Source organism: Passer montanus, unplaced genomic scaffold (assembly GCF_014805655.1).
Source record: "Passer montanus isolate IOZ18808 unplaced genomic scaffold, ASM1480565v1 scaffold72, whole genome shotgun sequence".
Taxonomy (NCBI): Eukaryota; Metazoa; Chordata; class Aves; order Passeriformes; family Passeridae; genus Passer; species Passer montanus.
In genome coordinates, this window is record NW_024372370.1 from 2,174,878 (window position 1) to 2,190,998 (window position 16,121).

The window sequence follows — 16,121 nt, forward strand, 5'->3', positions numbered from 1 at the left end:
CATCCAGTTGAAAGCCTGATGATACCTGAGAACTAGTGATATTTTCTATTTATTTGTGAGTCCTTTGGGTGTTCTGGTGTTTTTGTATACTGTCATATAAAACTCGTTTCCTCTCAGTAGAGTGTCAGACTTCTATCTGTGGTACTTCTATGAACAGAAAAGCCCCTTGCATTTGAGGCAATCATTCAATAAAACCTCTGATGGTCAGAACTCCTAACTGAGAAGCAAGAATCTTTGCAGGAATACGTTGTAAAATAAGTATGTGCAAATCCTTAAGCTTCCATAGTATTTACTGATCACCGTTGATGTTTTAATTGATAGAGAAAATCCTGTTTTTTAAATTCAGCAGTCTGATGTAATTAAAAAAGATCTAAACAGCATGAGTAAAAGACGCAGGTTTCATGTTGGAACATTCTATACTCCATTTTTGTTAAGTTTTTTTTTTTCAATAAAGTAAGTTAGATTGGTATTTTGTTAATTTTTTCCTGGTTTTCTGTGTTTGAATAAACTGGTTTGCCATCCCTTGATAATTTTTTATAGTTAATGACATTCATATTGTTCAGACTGGAAAAAATTATGTGCCAGGTCCTGCCCCTGTACTCAGTTCCAGCTGAGTGCACTTTAATTAAATACTGTAAAAATTACATTGAGTACCTTGGACTTAGGGTGGAGTAGATTAGACACAAATTTAAAATGAAGTAGGAAGATTCAGACACTACTTAGTTTGGTAGGTAAGGGTCCAGGTATTAATGTTTTTGAATTTTTTAAAACCCATTTGTACATTCACGGTAATGTAAGGTCTTGTATTTTAATAATGCAGTGGGAGGCTGATCTATTTTTTTATTTATTTGGAATTGGGTATATTTAAACATGGCTTCTGCTTTATCCAGAATCACAAAATGGCCCAGTGTTATCCTGCTGGAAAAAATTAAATTTGTCAAATTTCTTTTTCAATGACAGGGATGTTTAGGCAAGGTTGTACTGCTTTCAGAGTAATCACACCGAATATAGATGAAGAGGCTTCAATGATGGAGGATGTTGGAATGCAAGATGTTCACTTCAATGAAGTAAGTAAACATAAAAATGTTAAAATTTACATACATGGAAGGGCTAGTTTTTTTTTGCAAATTTTATGTTTCAGTCTGGAGAATTACAGGTATAAGGGATACAATAGCTGTTTTCTGATCTACGGCAAATTTTATGTTGCCAAAACAACAGTCTGGAGAATTACTGGTATAAGGGATACAATAGCTGTTTTCTGATCTACTATTCATACCCTAAAGCTGAAATGAAAAAATTCTGTGAGGTGGCCTAGATTTAGAGAATTTACTCTAGACATATATTTAAAATATAATGCTAGCACATCAACTCAACTTTTATTCCATTTTTGGAATAAAAGCAAATTGGGGGTTTATTTTAGTTGACAGGATGAACACCAGTGTGGGTTACTTATTAGAGTTAGCAAAATCTGTTGTTTTGTAAAACTGACTTGGATTTACAGTATTACTCCACCAGAAATCATGAAAATCTGGTCACTGGTTTTTTGCTGTTTACAGTTTCCCTAAGCAAATATGCCATAACATGAAAGTAGTTTTGCTGACATCAAACTCATGTCCATGTGTTTTTCCTGGCTTAAGTTTCACTCCTTTTGTCTTTGCTGATCCATCTGTGCAGAATGTACAGTAAATTTTCCTAGTAAGCAGCCTGTATGAAAATGTGAATGATCTTGCTTAAGAAAAGTTATGTCTGCACTATGTATTTGCTGGTATAGTTGTGGCAGAGAGGGGCAGACTATAACTGGCAGCAGTCATGTTGGAAAACCCTCTGGTTTGTAAGTGTAATGGTACAACAAAAATATTTTTCTTGTGTTTTAATTAGTGTATGTTAAAGCTGTATGACAATATTACTTGACTGTGCAAATGGCTTTGTGGTTTGTTTGGTTTTTTTGTTTTTGTTTTTTTTTTCAATTCCTGTGCTGTCTTTTTAAAATAATTGTTTCTTCTGATCCAGCATGAATTTTAGATGTTACTCAAAGCAAAATGCAAGCTGCTCTAAGTTACTGAAGATCAGGAATTCTAGTGACTACTGCTGATGGAAAGTTTTGTTGGAAATTTCTGTCACTGTTTTCCTGCCAGACCATTTGTCAGAGTTAAATTATTATGCATTTTTTAAAATTGGAATGTCTTTATTCTTTTTTTCATTAGTCACTCCCTGCAAAAAGAAGATACAGATTTTTCTGGGTCATTGAACCCTACACAAGTTTATTTCCATCTCTCAGTATTTCCGTGAATGGAAGTAAGCCCAGAGTGAAAATATAGGCCTGTACAGCTTGCAGAAGGATCAAACCAAGCCAAATTTCATTTTTTCCCTACATGCAACCCTTTCTAAACTTAACCATGTAGTACTCTAACTGATGAAATACTGAAAAAAGTTACTGTTTTTCAGATAACTTCTGAAAGTTATCTGAAACATGGGAAAAGTAATAATAGGGGAGAACTAATAATAGTAATGATAACAAGAGTAACACTAGGGAAAAACTGTTTGGCTTTAGCAGGCTAAAAATCATTTGAGAAGTGCTTCAGAACAGGTAGCCCTGTTCCTTCAGGAATAGGAACATATTCATAAGTGGGATGTTTCCTCAGTGTGTTTAAACTAAGCAGAACTGTATTGTCTGAGAAAAAAAATTAGATCAATTTGATACAGAAGTCAAAAAGCAGAAACATCTTTCAGGCTGTATTTTACTACTACTTAGCAAAATGATGCCCTGATGAGAATTTTTCCTATACATGGTAACAAGCCATCTGGAATTTCTTCCCTTAAAACTTGAGATTTCCCTTTTTGCTAGTTATTTTAGAGTTAAATTTCCAGAGGAGCATTTACAAGTATTGGAGGATGAGAGAGAATCCCTTCATGTTTTTAAAAGGGTCAAATATCTTTCATATTCTTCATTTAAAAAAAACCTCTTCATGGTTAAGTGAGATTTTTCTAAAGACTTGTATAGTTCCTCATTAAAAAAAAAAAATTGAAATTTTGGAATTCTCAATTTCATTCTCATTTTAAAAGAATTCTGCCTGAGGCCAGGGTTACCTAAGCTAGCCAAAAATTTAGTTTGGGATTTTGCTTTTTAACAGGGCTACTGTGTGCATTTCATAAAAACAGTTGTTTGCCTGTGACATTCCATGAGAGGCATTGTCCTGGGTGGCAGATGGGTAAATGAAGGAGCCTCTCAGGAACACAGTGTCCTCTCATTGCTTCATTGCTGTGCAAAGACAAGTGCAAAGCCTTGCACCTTAAAAAAAAAAAAAAAAAGAAATCAGCAGAAAAATCTCAGTACAGGCTAAGCAGCAGCCCTGCAGAAAGACCTGGAAGTTCTAGTGGACAGCCTGTTGAATGGGAATCATCAGTGTGGCTTTGTGGAAACAAAAGCCAGTGCAGGCTGTGTGGTGTTTTGAGAGCATTGACTCAAGCAGAGGGAAGTGAATTTTTTCCCTTTTATGCTGGCATTTGTGGAGCCCCATCTCTAACCTTGTGTCCAGCACTGACCCCGAAAACAGGTGTCAACAAACTGGAAAAAGTCCAGTCCATAATCAGACTTTTCCAAGAAGAGCACCACTAAGAGCAAGAGCCTGTTCTCACAGGTGTCAAGGGAAATATTGTGTATGTGAAAAAGAACTTTTCCCATGAGAATAGATAAATATTGAGACATGTGGCTCAAAAATATTGTGTTCTTTTGCTCCTTCCTATCAGCTCTCCCACTAGAAGCTTGTGCTCTTCATGTTCTTTTTCTTTTGTAAACAAAATTTTACTTTGCTACATCTGGATGCCCTCTGGTGTCTGAATTCAGACTTGTGTCATAAACCAGTGTTTGTGGACAGCCCTTATGGTCCAGCAGTGACACTGGTCTGTCACTTGTCACCACTTGGCTGCTGAGAATGGAGGTACTGGGGAGTCTGACTGGGGAAAGGAGGAAATATTTTAAGGTCTGTTGCTGCACATGGATAATGGTACCAATTTTTAGTCTGTGCTTGCAGTGTTAAAAATTGATTTTCTTAGTGATGTCTTTAAGCTGACTTAGTCCTCTACCAGAGGGAAGCAGGAGGTGGAATGGAGTAGCTTCAAAACATGAAAGGAGTTTTTTCCAGCTTCTGGCTTCATCACTGTGATGCAAGAGTGGTTGAAGAAGATCCAAAGAAATTTAAAGAATATCTGAAAGATTCATGCTGTTTGTAAATACAAGGAGTATGTGTTTACACTCAGACCATTCTGTCTTGTTTTGTTTCCTTTTAGCAATTTTTGATTGCCACAAAAACTTAAATTACAAAGTGTACATAATTCTGTTTTGAGGCAAGATTTCCCTTTTCACTGGGAAGAATTTTGGTATAATTATTTGCTGTGCTTTTGATGAGTACTGAATTGATTTACACTTTCAATTGTGTATCCAAATCTAGGATGTGCTGATGGAATTGTTGGAGCAGTGTGCTGATGGACTCTGGAAGGCAGAGCGCTATGAACTCATTGCTGATATATATAAACTTATCATTCCCATTTACGAAAAACGGAGAGATTTTGAGGTATTTACAACTTTGAGCAAGAAAAAAATACTGAATTTTCAAGTCTAACTGCATGACATATTGACCATCACATAATAAGAGTATTAAAATAGTAACTGAAATTTCAATGTGTTGAAATGTTTGTTTTAATTTAAATTTTTTTTTCTTTAAATATAAATAATTAAAAATTTGTCTTACGTATTGCCATCCTTGTACAACTGCTAATACTACCATTCAGTAAAAGAATGTTTTCAGTTGTTACTGGCTACAAGGACATAATTTGTTATTTTAAGATAGGAAAGTTGTGCTTTGTTCTTCTCCCTCATTATTGTTTTCTTTTACTTTTAGAGGCTTGCCCACTTATATGACACCCTTCATCGAGCATACAGTAAAGTTACTGAAGTTATGCATACAGGCAAGAGGCTGCTGGGGACTTATTTCAGGGTAGCATTCTTTGGACAAGTGAGTGTTGCTTCTATTGGCCTGCTCTATGCAGTAGGAAAAACCTGAATTTATTTTACAAGGTTTATTCTTTCATCGTCTTTATTGATGCCGTGACATCAAAAGCACATGGAGTGTATTCTGTATGAAATAAAGAAATGCCATCAGTAATTTATTTTTAAAACATTTATCAATTCCAGTAAAACTCTTACAATTTTCCTCAGTAAATTTTTTTGCCTTTTTTCCTTTTTTCTTCTTTTGTTTACTCCCTTAAGGCAGCGGTAAGTTTTCTGTAATGTCAGTTTTTAGCAACGCATTGACTTAATGTCTGTAGTGCTACGGTGTGGTTTGCAAGGCTGCTTCTTAGATTGGTATGCATTAATAGCCATTGCAAGTCAAAAAGTAACATCAAGCTCCATTTAGAGAACAAATCACTCTTTTCTATGCATCAGTATTGCATGCTTCAAACCAAAGTTCTGGCTGTGTATTGGGCAGCTTCACATCCTCTGGTACGTGTCTAGAATGCCTCTGTATCCCTACGGTATCACGCAGTATCGAGTACTACACTCTCTACATGCATAGCCCAGTTGCTTAATTGTCCAGCTGAGCATGGAGAATTGTAAAATACTCTGAGCAGTATAATTTTACATGTATTCTGTTGTCTTTTATGACTTTATAGCAATACCAGTTTACAGACAGTGAGACAGATGTTGAGGTAATTACAGTAACTGCTTACAAAGCAAGCAATGCAGTACCAACTACTGCATTTCACCTTAGTTTGGTGTGGGTATTTTTGTCGATCTAGCCTGTGTTTATACATGATATGTTGTGCTTTTCTATTTTGTCTGTTTCGTTTATGACAAAAATATTTATTTTCTGGTTTCAAACATGAACTCAACATGGCTTGTTGTTTTAAACCAAGGAACTGTTTCACTTTCCATGCATTTAAGTGTGGTTTTAAAAACAATGGTATGTGTAATAAAAATAAAGAAGTATATGCCAATAGTACATCATAAAAGTAAGATCTTTGCATAATTATATTTCATCTTGTGGAATTAACTTTTTATAACTACATAAGGAAAAATTTCAGATTATTTTTATGTAAACTTCTGCCAAAAAAGTTGTCACTTGTGAATCAGATAGTCCTGTTGGGCAAGACTACCTGTTTTGGCGAGTGAAACAGTGCTGCAAGTTCACTTTTAAGAAAAAGTGAAGGAAACTTATCTCAAAGGCTTGTCACACCATAGAACTGCTACAAACTTTTAAAATTTAAACTCTGTGTTTCCATTATCTTTTGCTCATGTTGTAGTAGAGAATTACATTTTTTTGTTGTTTTTTTATTCTCTTAGAAAATCTTTTTACTTAGATTTTAATTTCTGTCTATTTATGTTTGCTTGAATACTGATGTTAAATGTCTATATTTCCTTTGAACACACCCATTATGTCCATCTTAGTAATTTCTCCTCTGTTTTATTCTCCAAGATTTTGATTACTTCATTTTTTACAGGGTTTCTTTGAGGATGAAGATGGAAAGGAATATATCTATAAAGAGCCTAAACTCACACCTCTTTCAGAAATTTCCCAAAGACTCCAAAAACTCTACTCTGACAAATTTGGAGCTGAAAATGTCAAAATGATTCAGGATTCTGGCAAAGTATGAACTTTATTTTCTCTAAAAAATTCTAATATACTGCTTTCATTAATTTATTTGAAATGCTGTGGGATCACTGGCTGTTACTCTTTTGGCACACGAGCATCTGCGTCTAAAGGCTCTGTTGTTGGAAAGGCATGAGAGGAGTATTATCTCCTACTAAGTGTGCCTTTTAGAACAACCAAAGAGCTTAATTTCTGAAGTGTTACCTCTCAAAACGATAATTGTATCTTAGAACAAATTTGGATTATGGTAATATTCTGTGTTAATGTTAGCTATATTCCTTGCCCATTCATGCACAGTCATTCTTTGGAAGTTCTTCCCTTTTCCACACCTCAGCATTTATGGTGTTTTTCTCCTCATCCTTAGACTTTAGGGTGATTTCCTCTTAGTATAATTTCATGCCTCTTTTTATTCCTTGATAAGGATCCTTTTGAATACTTGATTCAAAAATTTCTGTGCATTTTGGCCTTAAAGTGCAGTAATGGTGGGCATTTCAATATTTGAACTTCAAAATGAGAGGAGGACTTGATGAAAGGGCTGGGTTTCCTGATAGTGAGTGGTTAAAAACCTCCAAAAACCAAATAAACCAAAATAAACCAAAAAATCCACAACGTGCTGTAATGCATCTGGCTGTCTTTCTTCCTATTAGTGAAAAAGTGAATACAGGAAACCCCTGTGAAAGCATGAACATTTCCCATAGTTTCAATAATTTAGAGGTTAAGAGACCAAATTTAATTTCTGGAAGTTGTGTGAGCTATTTGACTTTTTTTTTGTCCTGTTTTTAAGGTAAATCCTAAGGATTTAGATTCAAAATACGCATATATTCAAGTTACACATGTAAACTACTATTAGATCCACTTTATTCACAATGTAGCTATTTGACTTTTTTTTTTTTTGTCCTGTTTTTAAGGTAAATCCTAAGGATTTAGATTCAAAATACGCATATATTCAAGTTACACATGTAATTCCATACTTTGAAGAAAAGGAGCTGCAGGAAAGAAAAACAGAATTTGAAAGGACTCATAACATTCGTCGCTTCATGTTTGAGATGCCTTTTACTCAAGGTGGTAAAAGACAAGGAGGAGTAGAAGAGCAGTGTAAGCGAAGGACTATTTTGACAGGTACTGATGGAATGGATGCTTTCACTGGAAACATTAGTTGAAATGGTCTAATTTTGTTCTGTATGGTTTTTTTTTCATTTCACCTAAGTTCTTTATAGCTATCAGCTAAAATCCTTTTCATATTTTTGGCCACAGCTAGGTTTTTCAGATTGATTTCATCAGTGGAGAATTCTCAAAATTATTATCTCCTTTTCCTTAAGCTTTCAGAATTCTGAATCTGGACTCTGGCTTTCCTTTTTCTTAGAAAAAGACTATTTTGTGTTTTGTCTCTGTTAAGTACGAGTTTCTGTATTAATATAGTTGTAAAAACAAATAAGTGATTTTATAATAATAAAGTGACTTTATAGCTGTTCATGGCCTGTACTTATGAGGAAATAATAGAAAATACAGCTTCACTATTTTGGGATTATTCTTTTCCTTGAGATTTGTGAATGTTAAGCAATTTTTTTCAGGGTTCTCATATAAATTAAGTTCCAGTGGTTTATTTCTTGGTGGTTATTAACAGCAGTAATGACAGTGATCTTTCTTTGATGTAATGCATGTAACACTGCACATTTACATTTCAGTGTCTTGCTTCCCAGTCCATTTGGTAATATTTCTAATTATGTAAGTTATTAAATTGGGCAGCTAATTACATCAAAATGAGATTTTAGCATAAGATTCTCTCAAAGCACACCTTATTAAAAAACCTTTTCCTGACTAAGTTAAACTTGTTTCTGTCCACAGCCATACATTGTTTCCCATACGTGAAAAAGCGCATTCCAGTGATGTACCAGCACCACACTGATTTAAACCCAATTGAAGTAGCCATTGATGAAATGAGTAAAAAAGTTGCAGAGCTTAGGCAGCTTTGTTCTTCAGCTGAAGTAGATATGATCAAATTGCAGCTGAAGCTACAGGGAAGTGTCAGTGTTCAGGTAAGACCTTTGCCATGCAGTGTCATTCACTTCTGTCCTTGAAAAATTATATAAGGAGCATTTTATAGTTGGTTTCTATTCTGCACATACAAGAGTGTCCTAAATTAGAAATATGCTCACTGTCTGCAGTTATTTCCTGAATAGGAAAAGAAATAAAAGTATTTAATATAAACAACTGATCAAAGACAGTTACACAAAAGAATTAAGATTAATCTCTGGAATGTTGCGTTCCAAGCCCCACCAGATTTTGGTGTAAAGCTGAAACTGCTAGAAGATAATAGATGAAGAGACAGTTACACAAAAGAATTAAGATTGATCTCTGGAATATGTTGCGTTCCAAGCCCCACCAGATTTTGGTGTAAAGCTGAAACTGCTAGAAGATAATAGATGAAGCTGAAGATAAATTAGCATATTTTGCCTAGCTGTAGGTCTGCCCACAGTAGGTCTAGGATATTTTTGTAAGAACACTATGGAGATAAAGAGTGAGTGATAACATATAGGAATAAGATAACCATAGAAAATCTCATTGTGCATGCCTTTTTGCCTAAGGCAGGCAGGAAGTGGAATGTATAAAAAAGCCATCAGATTCACCAAAACAGGGTACCTGAAGCAGGTGTAGCATGTACAAGTCAGTATGGAAAGGATCTTCAAAAAATGCAGTGACAAATGTGCTGCTCTGTTATTTTAAATTGACTGGAAACAATGAAACTGTTAACACAGTCATCTGATATGACCAGCTGTCTCATTCTGCAGAAAAGGGAAAAAAAACCAAACCAAGGTTCCAGAATCAGTAAGCTGTCAAGCTAGTATTATGGGATGAGAAGGGAGAGGCTCTTGTTGATAATATGAAGAATAATAAGGATGAGTCATAAGTCACTGAAACCACTTTTCCTGTAGCTGCCCTAAGAGCACAATTAAACTTCTGCAGGTTTTTGCAGAATTCTCAGCTTGGAAATGTGTTTTCAGTAGATACACAGACCAAACAGTAGCAGGTTAGCTCATTTTCCCACCCTAATTGCGTAACAGAGATGACAGATTGATAATATCTGCAGTTACTTTGCCACATCATTGAAGTGGTTTCTTTGTGCCAGCACAGGTTTATAGCACTGGAGAGACCTCTCCTGCTTTAGTGCTCCATCTTTAGCAGTTTTCTGGTTTTCTAAGTCCAGCTTTTTTGAAATCAATGTATTCTCATAAGAAAATCCGATCCAATACACACCTGTAGCACCTGTTACTGCTAAGACAGTATGTCATATATCTGACTGTTCTTTAATTCTTGTTCTTTTTAGGTTAATGCTGGTCCATTAGCATATGCAAGAGCTTTCTTAGATGACACTAACACCAAAAGATATCCAGACAATAAAGTAAAGCTCCTAAAAGAAGTTTTTAGGTATGCCATGTAAGGTTTGGGATTTCTTGGGGATGGGGGAGAGGAAAAAAAGAATATGGACCTTTTTCCCAAGACTCATAAAAATAATTTTTGAAACTTTCAACTTTTAAAGTGTTCTGATTCATTAATAATATACTTTAAGCTGATAATCAATCATTTGGATTTCTGTTTGAGGACTTTCTTATTTTCTCTATATCAGGCAATTTGTTGAAGCCTGTGGGCATGCTCTGGGTGTAAATGAACGACTGATAAAGGAAGATCAGTTGGAATATCAAGAAGAAATGAAGGCAAACTACAGAGAAATGGCAAAAGAGCTTTCTGAAATAATGCATGAGCAAGTATGTGCTGAAGTTGCATTATGCAACTATTATGAATGATAGTATTATCATTCAGAATGTAACCATAATGTGAAAAGAATAGGGGAAATATATGGGATGCTTTACACAAAATAATGGGTTTTTTTTTCCTTTCTGTGGGAATATAAGCCTGTCATGAAATTGTGGACCTTCATTTTTTTTGCTTGTGTGTTTTCTTGGCACCAGCCTGTTTTTTTGTAGGTGAGGAAGACTACAATAAAGATAAAACAATTGTAATGAAATTAGTATGTATGATCTGCAAGTTTAGCCCTTTCTTCATCGTTGTTGGAGGTATAAATAGTTGCTTTTGCAACAAAGAGTTAAATCTCTTTTAAGAGGTATTCCAATACATTTTCTTGAGGGAAGTCCAATACTGACAAGTTACAAATATGGGGGGAAGGAAAACCAGAACTTTTGTGGAGTGGAGTGTACCACTCAATCTTTGCATCTGGGTTCTACGGCAGAAATGTCTCATGAGTTCAGAGGCAAAGATATTATTTCCAGGAGGACAGGAAGAGCTGAAGTTCAGTGCTCAATCCCTGACATGCTTGACATTTTTATTCATTATATTCATGACTTAGCTCCCTTTTCTTTCATCCACTTTTACTTTTATAACCTTTTTCCAGAACCACAGAATGGTTTATAATTCTAAAGAGAGATTTGCCTTTATTCTGCCTTTGCTTAGATGGTACCCAAAACTTTTGCAGCAACTTTTTTTTATTCAAAAATGTGTCACTTGTGTAAAGTGCACTTCACATGCTTTATTGCTTTCCATTATTTCCCAATCTGGTTTCTCAGGTACTGTGTTCTGAGTAAGTCTGTGATATTATTATGATGAAGCATGTTGGCTTTATTTTCCTTCACCTGTTTTGATATCCTGCCACAGAGAAAAGCTTATGACACAACTAACTCTTTTTAGTTGCCATCAATAGATGTAAACTTTGTGAACCAAAGTTTATAGGAAGTGATACCATTTTTCCAGAATTATGTGGTTGGATTTGTTTTTTTAATAAAAAACAGTAGTAGAAGGAAACTCTTTCGAAAGATTTGTGGAACAGAAAAAGAATTTGCTTAGCTAACAGAAGTGGGACAGTTTGACTATATTTCAGTGTGATTTATTGATAAGCAGAGGAGGATTTGGAATGGAGGATAACTGATTGGAAAGCTGATTGAGATGAACAAGGTACATGAGACAATTAGACAGTGATACAGAATACCCCTTTGCTAAGGAGAGGCAAGTGTTTTGCTCAAAGAATTTAATGATAAATGCAAGATTAGCATTCCCCTGGCATAGGAAAAAGTAAAAGAATAAAATGAAAATTTGTACATAGGAAAAAGTACTTTGAACTCAGTGGAAAATGTAGATGTCTAAAAAATGTTGATGTTTGTGAGTTTCCAAAGATTGGTGATAAGAAAAAGCATGGACTGAAACTTTGGGAGTAAATCACATTACCCCTTCTTCTCTTGGTTTACATTTAGGCAAACAACTGATATCCATCCATAAGATACTGTGAACAGAATATGAAAGTACAGCACTGACTGCAGTAATATGGACTATAGGCCTACCACTGTGTTCTTATACCAATCTAATTAGTTGTACATAATTAAAACATGCCCTGTTGTTGGTGGTTTTGCTTTAGGGTTTTGGGTTTTTTTCAGTTAGACTGATAATTCCCCTGAAGGCTTAGAAACATGAAGGTCTTCACTTAAATCTTTATAAATGTCTCCTTTATGTATCTGCCTATTGCTGTTTTGGGAAAAAGAGCTTTGCATCACTGAATAAACTATTAGCTGTAATGTAACCATACCAGGTCTTAACAACTGCAAAAAATTTGTTATAAAAATGCATAAAAGAATCTTAACAGATTTTTTTTTTCTCCTCTGCTGCTTGCCAATATGATCAGATGGGATGGTAATTAGTTTTCTCTACTTCTGTTCTATTAGTTTGTCTAATTTTTATATAATTCTTTTTTTTTAATGGTATTTCTAATTTTAGCATCAATTTCTTTATAGTAGTTAAGAAGGAAATATTTTCGGTGTTTCGATAGCTTTTTGTAAGAAATGCTCAAATTATACCTCTAAGTCAAAAAAAAAGAAAAACCAAAAAAGGGCAAAAAGTTAGCTTGTTGTCACTCTGAAACTCCTTTTGAAAGTTAGCAGGAGGAATGATAGAAACTCTCCAAGCATGTGTAATATCTGAGTTAGGAGAACTGAGATAGGAGAAGTAACTTCTCCTAAATCTAGGAGATGGCTGAAAAGAGTAACCATTTCCAAAAAGTTTTGTGCAGTTGAAAAAGTACTGGGAGGTTGAGTCGATAAGCAGCACATGAAGAAATTGGTTAGCTGTTTTAGACATGCCTGTGCCATTTTGAAGCATTTTGGTAAATACATGTCTTTCATTTTAAGATTACTCCAGTGGAAGAAAAGACCAGTGTCATGCCCAACTCGCTGCACATTTTCAACGCCATAAGTGGAACTCCGACAAGCACAACAGTTCACGGGATGCCCAGTTCTTCTTCAGTTGCATGATTGTTTTGTAAAGGAAAGTATGTTTGTTTCTTTTGAAGTTTGTGGATTTGCTTCATTGTGTGCAAACTCAGGATGACCTTGAAGCTAAATGTCGGGCACATGCAAACTGCGTAGTTCATACGAATGTCTGAGCACACTTAGCAAATAGCAGTTACTGGTAATAGTCTTTTAGAGTAAGGGAGACACACATATATATTTTTTGATCTTGCTGGTAAAATTTAAAAGTGTTCACAATGTCATTGCAGAAGTTCGTGTTGGAAAATTATGAAGTTAGCTTCTGTTTTTCATTAGAAAGTATTATTAAAATGAATTGCACATTACAAAAAAGTGTTGTGGGATGTAATTTTGCAGATATGTAACATTCAGGTGTTCTTTTTGTGTATGGCACATAGAGATTCCAAGTACAAGAACTATTTTGGGGCTAGACAGAGACACTAGTTTTTGGGGTTTAATGGAACTGACAATAGTAGTTTTTGTACCATTTGGCAAATTGTTGTGCTTTATTTTATACCTTGTTGCATTTTGGAGGTATGCGAGCTTAGATCTTACTAAACAACTAAATACAACCAAAGGTCTGTATTAATGAACACTGAATTATACTAAAATATCAATAGTAGTAAATTGTTATGTACATATTGTTTGTTAATACAGTCCGTACAGTCTGTACATAAATGTATTACATTTCTAAGCATTTTTTTAATATTCATACCTGCTCTTACCATTCTGCTTTCAGTTTACTTTGAAAATTTGCTCATTCCAAGTATATGCAGACTTTACAGTTCATTTATCCCTGTATATAAATAAGTGCAATATAAAGATGTATACAGTCTTTGCTATGGTAGGTTTATATGCAGTTATTAAAAGAAAAACCTTTTTTGCCAAAGCAATGGAGTATGTAATTGGTAATCATGGTTACTGTGGTAAATGGTGGTATAATTTAAAGCTTTTTCCATATTCTTATTCTTTTAAGACATTAATTTAGTAATTTTATATTTGGGGAAAATAAAGGTTTTTAATTTTATTTAACTGGAAGCACTGTCCTGCTGTAATTAAACATTCTGTACTACATCTATATTAAAAGAAAAAAGGTAGTTACTTTTCTCACTGTGTGCTGTGATTTTTTTTTGTTATAAATTCACCTCTGACATTTGGGGAAAATGAAAGCTTGATTTTAAAATCAGGGCTTTTTGCATCCTGCATATGAGATGCAGACGCTTGTAGATCTTATTTCATATTCCTTGTCAATAAGGGCAATTAAATTATTAGTTGAGACATCAGTTTTGAGTCCCTTGCATTTGACTCTAGTGCCATGTTACTCTAACTACAGGTTGTTATTCACCAGAATAGTTAATCTTAGGAAGCCTTCAAAACTTTTCATCACATGACAGTAGAAATCATCTTTTCCTTATGACATGAGGTTTGCTGTCATTTTTCTGTAGCATAGTGTGAAACATGTATGTTGCCATTACTCATCAAAGGCTTTTTCTAAAGCAGCTCATCTTGGCAGTGAAATGCTGCATATACTCTGCTTTCTCTGTGTTTCTGAAACAAAATGTATCATTGTCTAAAATTCTTTTCCTTAAAGAGGAAAAAAAAATCATACACTTCTAGGCTGTGAACTCACAATGCTGTAAGAGACATTTTCTTCTCCTCTGCCCTAGATGCTTCACACTTCTGTTCGTCTGTGGAAATGGGTGTAGGAACACCTCCCTCAAAAGGTGTTTCATTACTGGGAGAATATAGAATATATCCTGTAAAGCTGTTTTGCTTCTCAGGAAGACTTCTGTATCCATGTATTAAGAGCTATTGTGTATATCATGATGGCTTCTTTTAATTGCCTCACTTTTTCTGACTTTTTTCCACTTTGCCTTGGGAACAGAACTGACAGTTTCCCTTTTGCACTGAGACCTCACTTGAGTTAAGATGCATCTGACAACTAACTTATAAATGTAGTATGTATTCAGAAGTGAATATGTATCAGTGTATGTGTCTATGTATGTGTGTGTGTGTATATATATATATATATATATCAGAATCCCAAATATTTCCAGGAATCCCCAAATCCCAGAATTCCCCATCCCAAATATTCCCAGAATTCCCCAATCCCAGAATTCTTAAATCCCAGAATTCCCCAATCCCAAAATTCCTGATCCCAAATATTCCCAGAAATTCACAAATCCCAGAATTCCCCAGCTCAAAGTTTCCCAAAATTCCCAAATCCTGGAATTCCCAAATCCTGGAAAAAAAAATTTAAAAAAACCCAAACATATACATCTATACACACACACAGAGGCCTAAGAAAACCAGCAAACTGTAGTTGACATTGCTGTAGGTTTACACAGGCTTAAATCATTAATAATGAACACATAAATGACATGTCTATTGACTTAATCTCTTGTGATGCTTTTTTCTGAGGGAACACACCCTGTACTGGTTAAGCTTTACACATAGTAATAAATATGGGCGTTTCCCTCCTGAATAATTCCTTCTGTACCAGCTTCCCCTCTCTGTTGTTACTTCTGTAACACATAAATTAATTATCCATAGCGGGGTAATTTATTTATAAAGACTTGGGCTCTCTACAGGTTTTTGATTCATTTTCTTCACAGTAGCTGGTATGGGGCTGTGTTTTGGGTTTGTGCTGCAAACTGTGTTGATAACTCAGGGATGTTTCAGCTGTTGCTGAGCAGTGCTTGCATGAAGTCAAGGCTTTTTCTGCCTCTCACCCCACCAGTGATCAGGCTGGGGGTGCACAAGGAGTGGGGAGGGGACACAGACAGGACAGCTGACCCCAACTGACCAGAGGAATGTCCTGTACCATACAGGTGTCATGTGCAGCAATAAAAACTGCAGAGAAAGTTTGCCAGAGCAGCACTTGCTCAGGGAGTGGCTGGACATTGGTCAGCTGCTGGCAAGCAATTGAGGGGTTTTTACATAATTTCTTTTTCTTGGTCTTGTTTTGTTTTTTTTACATATTATACTGTCTTTATCTAGACCCACCAATGTTCTCACTTTTACTCTTCTGATTGTGTCCTCTATCCTGCTGCAGAGGATTGAGGGAGCAGCTGGATGAAGTTGAATCACATAAAGCCTGTTTTGGCACCCTGTATCATGCTTGAAGGGTTTGAGATAACAGATTTGACCACAGTGTGTTATAGAAGGA

At 35.2% G+C, this 16,121-nt stretch overlaps 1 protein-coding gene across 15 annotated transcripts in view; it reads left to right on the plus strand.

Moving 5' to 3' along the window:
• DOCK9 (dedicator of cytokinesis 9) overlaps positions 1 to 14,059 on the plus strand; it is a 113,998-nt gene extending 99,939 nt beyond the window's left edge. For 9 of the 15 annotated variants that reach the window (XM_039730394.1, XM_039730402.1, XM_039730391.1 and 6 more), the window contains 11 exons: positions 961 to 1,067; positions 4,449 to 4,571; positions 4,899 to 5,012; positions 5,267 to 5,272; positions 5,671 to 5,706; positions 6,499 to 6,645; positions 7,556 to 7,766; positions 8,493 to 8,683; positions 9,973 to 10,073; positions 10,273 to 10,411; positions 12,836 to 14,059. In XM_039730394.1, the coding sequence (XP_039586328.1) occupies positions 961 to 1,067; positions 4,449 to 4,571; positions 4,899 to 5,012; positions 5,267 to 5,272; positions 5,671 to 5,706; positions 6,499 to 6,645; positions 7,556 to 7,766; positions 8,493 to 8,683; positions 9,973 to 10,073; positions 10,273 to 10,411; positions 12,836 to 12,958 (1,298 nt within the window). In that variant the 3' untranslated portion in view covers positions 12,959 to 14,059. Of the gene's footprint in view, positions 1 to 960; positions 1,068 to 4,448; positions 4,572 to 4,898; positions 5,013 to 5,266; positions 5,273 to 5,670; positions 5,707 to 6,498; positions 6,646 to 7,555; positions 7,767 to 8,492; positions 8,684 to 9,972; positions 10,074 to 10,272; positions 10,412 to 12,333; positions 12,342 to 12,835 lie in introns of all 15 variants that reach the window. The other 6 variants (XM_039730397.1, XM_039730405.1, XM_039730392.1 and 3 more) reach the window with 2 other exon arrangements.
• Positions 14,060 to 16,121: the final 2,062 nt, after the last annotated feature.